The following is a 10338-nucleotide window of genomic DNA, read 5'->3' as shown; positions in this document are numbered from 1 at the left end:
GCATCCCGTGCCCCTCTGAGGCTCAGGCTGCCAAATGAGCTAGGTCCCCACATCATGCCTGGACCCGCTCTGGCACTCCAGCTTTCACAGCCACCTAGATGTACTCAGCCCACTTGGGAAATTTTTCCAAAGGTCCCTAGCCAGAGGCCTCCCTTTCTAACTAGCTGTGCCACTCATTTGGCATTAGCCTCTGCACCCACCAGTGGGCGCGCAGCTGAACTCCCAGCCAGAGGCAAGAAGTCTGGGCTTGGGGGGAGGGATGGGCAGGCTCAGTTCTGGGGAGCTCAGCACAGCCCCTGCCATCCTCCCTTTAGCCCCTAGGTGGCGCCACCCCTCTACAAAGGTTACACACAGGTTCAGATCCAGCTCAGCCTTTCAGAGCTTCATGGACTTCTGCAGCTCCTGCTCTTGACAGATCCAGAGACCTGCAGTCACGGAAGGGCAGTGGCTTCTCCTTCTTGGCTTACAGCGAGGCTCGCCTGGCATTCTGGCCTCTGTTGTACAAGCCCCAGACCATGCTCCAGCCACCTCCCCCTCCCCGGCTGTCTCCAGGGAGTCTTTTCTGATTGTTGGCTCCCCTCCGAAGCAGGACACCTGGCCCTCTTCCTCCACACCTCCATCACCATCACCACCCGCCCCCGCCACACACACACCAGCCCGCCCTTCCTCCCTCCCCAGCCCTCCATACTGCACAGCACAGCCCTCAGGCTGGTACGAAATCACCTTTATTCACAATCACGGTGATCCAAGCTCACAAAGGAGGCAACAGCTACCTTCACACTAACAGAGACAATGGGATGGATGGCTTTATCTCCCTGACCCTCAGGCCACGCAGCCCCTGCACTTAGGAACTTCCCTTGCCTCTGGGATGGGCGCCCTGACTGCTTGGGGCCACCACCAGCCCCATCTCACCCCACTCCCACAGAAGAGGTCTATGGGGTTAGTGGGGAGCAGAGACCCATGGCAGAATGGTGACTTCCCAAAGGTGCCCTGCAAGGCAGGTACACACAGGGCCAGCCTGGCATCGTGACCCCCCTCCCTGTGCTTCCCACCACCCCACCCCATAGCAGCCACCACCAAAGAGCCCCCTGAGAGTCACAAAAAAGTCTTCCCACACCCGCAACAATCATTTTACAGAGGTGGCAGCTGAGACTCAGAGCAACTGTGACCTGGCCAAGACCACACAGCTGGTCAGTGGCCAGGTCTAGAATCCCATGCTCTGCAGGCCACATAACAAAGCAGTCTCCACTGGGTGTAAAAAAAAGCCATCTGAGGGGACAGAGGGCTGGAGGTTCAGGGAGACTTGCCAGGACTCCGAGAGGTGGCCCCAGCCCATGGCCTACCAGGACAGGCGTGCAGGGCTGAGATGACTATACCCTAAGAGCAGCCGGGGGTCCTCCCCCACTCCAAAATCAGGACCAAGAAACTGGAGGTGCTGGGACCCGTCCCTTCTCTCTCCTGGGGGAGAGAGTGCCTACAATGACGAGACCAGCTGGCTTTCCCTCCCCCAGCCTGCCCAGACCTTTCCATGTCCTTACAGAGTGGGGAACTCGGGCCTCCCGATGTGTATGAGCCAGTTAAGATACCCAGGCTCCAGCCCAAGAAGAAGGGCATTCTGTGGCTCCGGGTGATCTGCTAGTCCCAGGGCACTGCAGAGGCTCTGCTGCCCTCTCTAGAAAGTGGACACAAGTTGCCAGAAGGCGTCCCGACTCGGCCCCTTTTTATGGAGTCCTATTTCATGGCAAGCAGAGATGGCTATGGACTCGTGTGCTGGAGTTTAGGGCAGAGTTTAAGTGATGACAACCTCTGCTGGCCCTCCAACCAGGCACTCCATCTACTAGGGCAGCCTTTATAGGAGTCTGGGGGGTGGCAATTCACTCCCCCTGCCCAAACTAACCCCTACAAACCCAATAAATAAATAAATAAAAATACAGGGGAAAAAAAAAAGCCATTCTTACTCCAGGAAGTCCTCTACTCCCAACCCAGGATCCTGGCCTCTCCCAGGGATGCTAAAGCCTGACAGAAGACCTACCCTGCTCTCCAGCCCACGCCAAGGGGATGCCCCCAGGCAAGAGCATCCCCGAGCCCACTGAGGCAAACAGGCCATGACCAGGAAGGGGCCCTCCACGCCTCAACCAGGTCAGGGGGCTAGCAACCCAGAACCCAGAGGCTTCTGTGGCCTGTCTGTCCACCCATACAAGGTGAGTGGAAGACAGGCACAGCACAGAGGCGGCAGCCCTCCTGGGATGAGAGGGATCCACTGGCAGTCTCACCCTTGGCTGCCAGGCCCAAGGGGCAGGGAAAGAAGGAAGGAGACAGTGGGGGAAAGTGAGAGAGCAGGGCAGCAGCCCAGGCTGTGCACTGCTCAAGGGCAGCTGGCTGAGGGAGAAAACGGAGGCTGAAATCCAGGTCCACACTCCACTAGCGAGGCCGCGTGTCTGGGCTCAGGGACACATCTGCCCAGAGGATGGGACACACTTTCTAATGTTCACAAAGGTGCCACATAGGCTAAAGAGACCTCCTGGGAATCTACCCCAGGCAGGAAAGGACCAGGACAGGCTAAGACCCCTGTGCTTTAGCCCCTCAGCCTGCAGGGAAGAGCTGCGACTTGCTTCTGCCCCCATCTCCCAGCCTGACACCCCTTCCTCCCCAGACCTCAGGGGCTGTTTCCCAAGTTTAATGAGAAGGGGAAAGAATTTCCAAAATGAGGAAGAAGACAAGGGGCCCTGCTGACTTGCGCCTCAGCTGGAGCCGGGCCGGAGTCGGAGGAAGCTGGGGACTGGGTGGGTCCGTGACGGCTAGGAGCTGCGGTAGGTCTTGATGATGTCCTTGATGGGCCGGCGGCAGATGGGGCAGCAGGCGTGCAGAGCCTTCTTGAGGCGCAGGCCACAGGCATAGCAGAGGCACATATGGCCACACGTGTAGATGACCGTGTCCACCGAGTGCTCATAGCAGATGGTGCACTCATCGCTCCACGGGCCCCCGCCTGGGGTCACTGGTGATTCAGGCAGACTCACTGGTGAGTTGGGGGCTGTCCCTGGGGACACGGGACAGCAGTGAGGGGGAGGCACGAACCTGGTCCCAGGTTCATGAAGAAAGCCCTGGCCTCTCCTCCTCCATGGATTGGGATCAGCCTGTCTACCTTGCCACCCACCTCCTGGGCACAAGAAGAAAAAGGATGCACTCTGGACAGCCCCACTTCCGACCCCTCTGTGCCCAGACCAGGGGCCAGGGTGTCTGTGAAGCAATGAGAAGAGGCAGGAAGGATGGAGGCCCAAAACCCACTGGGGGAGGCCCCACTGAGCTACTCTCTGGGGTTCTTTGTGCTCAAGAAGTCCTCTGGAGAAAGCCATCCAGCTAAGAGACAGGACAGGACCCAGCCCAGGAATCACCACTCAACCTGGGTTCACTGGGCCCATCTCCAGCTCCGCCAGGGCCCCGTCTGCAGACCTGCCTCAGCCAGGGTGGAGGGCAGGTCCCTCGGGGTGGAAGGGCTGACACGGTCACATGGAACCGAAGGGGCCAGCCTACTTACCTCCAGCAGAGCTCCCCAGAGGGCCAGAGCTGCAGGTGCCGAGCGAGGGGTCAGAGAGGCGGATGCCCAGGGTGCTGGGGGAGGTTGGTGTGGAGGCGGGGGAGCAGGGGAGTGATGGGATGCCCCGCTCTGCCAGGATGGTAGAGCCTGCAGAAAGGAAGGGAAGGAAGGAAGGTGGGACCTAGACACTCAGAGGCCCACTGGGGGAAAGCTCGAGTTTCTATCCTCTATTAGGTTCCCAGGAGAGAAACAGGTGATGCAGCCTGACCACACAGCCCAGCCACTAGGCTCAGAGACCAACTGAGCCTTTGCCCTAAAGTGCTAACTGTCCAGGGAGTCTCTTGGGGCTCTCCTCAGTCCCTTCCTCCAGCCAGCCTTGACTCCCCCCACCCCACATCTCTATCCAGCACTGACCAGTCATACACACCATGCATGCAGATAAGCAAGCACAGAGCCTGGGAAATTATTCTTTGCCCAAGAATGTAACTTCGTAATGTTTCCCTATTTAAACCCTGAGCTTCCTGAGAGCAGAAAGCCTGACTCACCTGTGACTTTCCCACAGGCCCTAACATAATGCCCTACACACAAGTAAGTGCTCAATGAGATGTTTTTTATTAGTAGTTATTCAGTCTAATTTATTCAATCTAATTCATTTAATAGTCACTGTTTCTAAGAATATTTATTAGCTTTCCACAGGATTTCTCTTAGTAGTGTTAACACATTTTAAGTGAACTATCATCTCCTTCTTTCAGAAATTTATACCTATTTGCTTTTCTTGCTTAATTGCACTGGTTAGCATTTTCAGAATGATACTATATGGCATCTCTATCACATTCTTGATTTTAATGATAATGTTTCTAATGTTTCACCATGAAGCATGAAATCGGCTATAGTTTTAGGGTGAAGGAAATATCTTTTCATTCTTAGTTCACTTAGGCCTTCAACAAACCAAAGCATTCTTCTATGAAGTAAATAATCATCCTTCCATACATTGTTACTGATTTGTTTTTCCTTTAGAGTCAGGATCCTCTATCACCACTTTGCTAGTCAAGATGTTCAATTCTCCAAACAGCTCAGGAGCACACTGTTTAGCATATATTAAATTCTGAATGATTAATCTTCAATGCCCACCTTGGCCTACTTCCCTCTCGGGACATTTAAGTCCTGGGGTTTTTGTTTGTTTTTTAAGCTTCTCCTTTGCTCTAGTCTAGTAAGCCTCTTTGAGCAACAGAAGCTTTACTGAAAAGCTACTTAACTATTATTAGATGGTGCTGATGTAAGAGACTATCTTGCCCTTATGTAATATCCTTTATCTGAGGAGCAGTGTCTCCTGGTGACTGTAGCCAAATATCTTTGTACTTCAGCCTGATTTTTTTTTTCTGCACACCTGGTTTCTTTTTATTCCACCTTGAATTTTTAAGCCAATTTCTTTCCTTTCTAATGTCTTTTTATCTAGCCTGATTTCTTTTCACTCTTCCCTAACTTATCTTCCCTTAATCCTAATTTCTTAGCACCCTAGTCCCATTTCTTTTCATTCTTTTTTCAATTCACTTTACACTCCATCTTCACTTGGTCTTTTTCCAGAGGAGGAAGTCTCCACTGATTTTACCTGATTTCACAAAACTCTCATACACTCTCACAGTTACCAACAGCACTGCATACACAAATACACATGCATTTACTCACAAGTGCCTAGACACAGTACGCCAGTCTCACGGTGTTACTCATGCTTACTCACATACACACTTTATCATGTCTACGAAGTCTCCTGGGGTGAGGTCTAGGCTGGGGGCTATGAGGCCCAGGGGTCTCCAAACTTGTCTAACCAAATTTGCTAAGGAAGAAAAACTTTAGATGCCCAGGACCTAATTTGAAATCTACAGAATCAAAATTTCCGGAGGTAGGATTTAAGAATCTGACACAACTGAGGGACACCACCCAGCATCCTGCAGAGCGCTCTGTGAAATATGGCTTATACAAATCCACGACACCCAGTCCATTCAAACTCTGTCCATTCAAAGCCAGCAAGGCCCAGACATCTGCAGCCCCATTTCCTCCAAGGCCCGGGGATTCTCCAAAAGCCCCCAATCCAGGCACTGCTCTTCTGAGATACCTGGCTGCTGACACACTGCCCTCTCTATCTTATTTAGACACACAACCGTCCTTAGATGCAGAGGTCTTCGTTCCCTTTTTTTTTTTTTTTTGATAAATGGAAACAACCTCAAAACGTTCATTGCTAGTGGAAACAGTTTTTCCCCCCATTTTTAAATGGCCACTGGGCAATGTGTATGAGAGTTGTTTATGTACGTGGGAATGTAGGTGAAACCGGTTCTGAGTGTGAAACTCAGTGTTCCCTGCTTTTCTCCCCCTCCCCAGGGTTTATCTGGTGAAATGTGAGAACCATGGACTAAGCAAAAGTGACTCTTTGACTAGAACCCATAAGGGGCAGGGTGGGCGCTGCTCCCCCCTACCCAGACAGACCCGGCCTCCAGGGAAGACGAGATGCTAGGCCTGGAGGCGCCAGCTTCAGGATGCGCCTCGAGGGAGGAGGGCACGTGGCCTGGGCACTCACCAAGGATGCGGATCTGTGTGATGGACCCGTGCAGGCCGAAGAGCATCCAGAGCGGCTGTGAGGCGTCCACACACAGCTGCATGCCCGCCGCGGCGCCGTTGTGGCTGAGGTGCAGCTCGCCGTCGGCGTTGACCACAAGGCCGAGGATGTCGCCGCTGTGCAGGGGCCCGGGCACGCGGCACACGGCCCAGAACTCCTTGCGGTCCACCAGGGCCTCGGGGCTGAAGGGCAGGTCGGCCGGCCTCAGCGTGCCGGGGTCGCACGTGGTGACACCTAAGGACAGCGCGCCGGGCCGCGCGCCGCTCGAGCGCGTGACCTTGACGAAGATAGTCTCAGCCACGCGCACCGGCCGGCTGGTGAAGACGAGCGCGCGCTCGTCGCGCCCGTGCTCCAGGCGCGCCACCGTCTGCTCATCCAGGATGCGGACGTGCGCGCCGGCGCGCAGCGCGTGGAAGCGCAGGTCGCCGTCGAGCTGCGGGGGCAGCGCGCGGCTGTGCTGCGAGTTGAGCGAGTTCTGCGGGATGGGGCAGCCGGCAGCTGGCGCGCCCTCGTCGCAGTCAGAGCCCGGCACGTTGAGGTCACACAAGCTCACGGAGAGGCGCGCTTCGTCGGCCTCGCGCCGCAGCGACGGCCGCCGGAGGGCGGTGAAGGAGCGCGGGCGCAGGCAGTCTGGGAGCACCAGCTCGCTGTCTGCGGGGGTAGGGGGACAGGGCGACCGTCAGGCGGGCCACAGCCCCGGGTCCCATCGCCTGTGAGTCTCCTCCCGCTAGTCGTTAAAGCCGGCACTAGTAAGACGCATCTGGTTTCTAACAGCAAAGAAAACGCTCGGACATTTTACAGGGGCTTCCCTGGTAGCTCAGTGGTCAGGAATCCGCCTGCCAATGCACAAGACACAGGTTGCATCCCTGGGTCGGATCCCTGGAACGGAAAGATACCCTGGGGAAGGAAATGGCAACCCACTCCAGTATTCTTGCCTGGAGAATCCCCATGGAAGAGGAACCTGGCGCGCTACAGTCCCTGGGGGGTCTCAAGAGAGTCTGACACGACTTAGCCACTGAACAAGAACATCACACATTCTGCAGGACCTCAGACTACGCATTTGCTTAAGCAAAGGATCATCAGGCAGGAAAGACACCAAAACTAAAAACACGATTACTTCTAAATGGTACACTTATAAAAGTCGATTAAAAACAACTCCTGGGCCCTGATTCTTTATCCTAGCAGCCAGGATAGCACCTGGCACTTAGAAGGTAGCAGTAAACACCTGCATGCATGTTGATATTCTATGCCTCTGGGAGCCCAGAGGGAACCCTCCCCTCCAGAATACCTCTCTGCACAAATTGTCTCATCTTATCGCAAAAATTAGCTTTTGATGTTGTTTCTACCGAAGGACACTGAGGTGGAGAAGCTAAGTGAATTTTTCCAAGCCCTCCTTTCAAAACCAACAACTGGAAATCAAACCCTTTCTCTTTTTATTCATACACATAATACAGACTGTATTTTGTAAAAAAATAAATAAATAAAAATAAAACAGTTCAGCAAAGAGAAAACGGAATCTCCTGTCAGCCTGCCATCCAGAAGAAAATACTATTAATATTTAGATGTGTGTTTCCAGCCTTTTTTGAATATATTTTAGTTATTTCTCTTTTTAATACAAAAACTGAATCATACTATATAAATATCAGTAGTTTTAAACTATTAACTTTTACAGGTAACAAATCTCTTTGAAAATGTAACTTGTAGCCTATCTTCTCAGGAAAATGCACATTCTCCCTAATTTCTGTGGATAATTTCAGAGCATCCATTAACTCCAGGTGAAGAACTCTGTTATACAAATTTACTTTTTCAAAACTAATTTTTCTATTTATCGTGTCCTGTATACCCTTTTACACCAATAACCATGTTTCTGAGACCATAATTTCTTAATGGCTGGTTAAGTCTGCTTTATGGAGTCCTATAATTTGTAATAAAAGTCATCAGGTGCAATGAATTACTGCTGCATTTCCTCCTGAAAGCATCTCACAGAGGTGTTCCCTTTGTACGGATAAAGCTCAGAGATGTTCTGTGACAACCAAGCTGCAGATCCAGGGTTAAAGCGTGATCCGCCCAACTCCACACCCTCCACTTTCAAGCCATATAGGTTTACTGGATCCTTTTCTTGGGAGGCCCCAAATTTGGCTGGGGCCACTGCTGGCCTTACCATGGACCAATCCCTTCTCAGGAGGCTTTTCTCTGAGCCTCCCCAAGGGAGGATCTGTGCTTTCTCTCCAGGAGCTGAGTAAGGATGGCGGGGGTGCTCAGCATGGGAGCAAACCTTGGAGGAACAGACTGGTAGGGGTAGCGAAGCCAGAATTCAGCTCCAGCTGAATCTAGATTTGCTCTCTAACACCTCCCTATCTTTGCTCTCCCCCAGCTCCTCTGCCCCATTCAGGAACAGTATTGTTTGGGCCCCAGCAAGGAGAGGGTGCTGGGCCCTCCCCACAAGTCTCCTGCTTCTCCAGAGAAGCCTCTCGAGGCCTGGCTGGTCGGGATTTCCCAACATCGTGTTTGGTAAGGAGGAGGGAGCCAACCGGAAAATGTGATTATTCCAGGGAATTGACTCTGTGACAGCAATGGTGCAGAGAGGCTGGGGGGCTATAGAGAGGCAGAGGCGAGGAGGGCAAGACATGGGAGACAATAACAGGGGGCTGAGGAGGGCTGTGGGCTGACCTGGACCCCAGGGAACAGCCCTGCTCCCTTGACCCCTCAAGGATTCCAGGGACTGGCCCCTGGGGACTCCTGAGGGTTGGGGACAGAGAGGAGAAGGGATGGAGAAGCAGGGTAAGGAGGAAAGAAGTGGCTCAGAGATGCCCAGCCAGGGTTTACATGAACAAGGCTGTCATGGGGGCCACACATATACACACCCCACGCTGCTCTCTCCACCCTATGCCAACCCACACACTCAGGACAATCAGGCCAGAGCCCATGGAGCTGGGCAGACCCTCAAAACAGATTCCTGAATGGGGCTGGATGTACAATCTCCTGCTCTCTGCCCCAACAGGAGTCCTCCTCTGCTTGAATACTCCCTCCCAGGCAACTCAGGCCATTGCTGAGCTACTCTGTCTTTAAGAAAACGTTTCCTTATCTTAAACTGAAATCTACCTCCCTGGTTGCTTTCTTGTTTGTTTGTTGAACTCTTAGGAAAAATTAGTTCATTGATCCTGTACCACACAAAATTTATTCAAATTACCTTCATTTGAGTGGTAAGATCACAGCAAGAAAACAGGTTACCCTACAACAAACCTATTTACAAAATCCATCATAAAAGGTTTTTTTTTTTTTCCATTATATTACCTATTGTCTTGTTTAGACTAGCATACTACACAAAGCTACACTGATTAGTAGTTTGCCTACGCCCAAGTTTAGGAGAAATGCTTCCTTTTGACATTATCATGTACCCCATAGGAAAATAAATTCCCTTAACCTAACAATTGCCACCCAACTCATTCACCCAAGGCATCTTCCTTCAAATCCCTCCTCTCATGTACACAAGATGTCATGCTAAAGCTTTAAATCCTGCAATTGTGTTTACATATCTTCAATTAAAAATGAATACAAGAGCCACTACCACCACCACAAACACAAAATAACACTCTTAAAATACAAACCGGCTAGATAATATTCTGGTAGTGTTTACAAATTAATTGCTATTTTTGGATGAAAGTACTAGATACTAAAACTGTGTATCAACCTAAATAAAATGATCACTACCCCCAAACGTGTACATATAAACACACCCGACACTGTTTGTCAGCTCATGTGTTGCTCTTTGTACAGTTTACTTTCCAGGGTGTGTTTAACCTTCCTGTATTTATACCTACTACCTCTGGGGCTGCCTCTCAGTCCCACACTGAAGACATCTCTCCTCAAGGAATACTCAAATTCCACACACACCTTCACACCTCTTAGATAATGAACAGCTCCAGACTCAGTACACTCTCGGATACACTCAGATACACTCTCACCAGCTTGAGCCACAGTGTGGCCATCACACCTCTCCTGAGAAGTACCTTTATACTTCTTATAATGCAACCTGAGAGTGTTTTAGGATTTTTTGTAGCCAAAATCCATATATTGGTAGGCAAGATAGGAACACAGTTCAGTGCAAGACTCTGAAGTCATCAGTTTGGGTTTCCATCCTACTCTGTCATTTCCTGGCTGTATGACCTCGGATAAACAGCTTAAGCCTTCT

General features: G+C 51.6%; 1 protein-coding gene across 4 annotated transcripts in view; it reads right to left on the bottom strand.

The window, feature by feature from the left end:
* Nucleotides 1–707: 707 nt before the first annotated feature.
* NEURL1 (neuralized E3 ubiquitin protein ligase 1) overlaps nucleotides 708–10338 on the bottom strand; it is a 74336-nt gene continuing 64705 nt past the window's right edge. For all 4 annotated transcript variants that reach the window (XM_042238537.2, XM_042238538.1, XM_012102873.3 and 1 more), the window contains exons 4-6: nucleotides 6108–6797; nucleotides 3536–3682; nucleotides 708–3037 (exon numbers count right to left, since the gene is read on the bottom strand). In XM_042238537.2, coding sequence (XP_042094471.1) covers nucleotides 2799–3037; nucleotides 3536–3682; nucleotides 6108–6797 — 1076 coding nt within the window. In that variant the 3' untranslated portion in view covers nucleotides 708–2798. The remainder of the gene's footprint in view (nucleotides 3038–3535; nucleotides 3683–6107; nucleotides 6798–10338) is intronic.

Source organism: Ovis aries, chromosome 22 (assembly GCF_016772045.2).
Source record: "Ovis aries strain OAR_USU_Benz2616 breed Rambouillet chromosome 22, ARS-UI_Ramb_v3.0, whole genome shotgun sequence".
NCBI classification, from domain to species: domain Eukaryota; kingdom Metazoa; phylum Chordata; class Mammalia; order Artiodactyla; family Bovidae; genus Ovis; species Ovis aries.
This window is presented reverse-complemented; position numbering and strand designations above follow the sequence as displayed.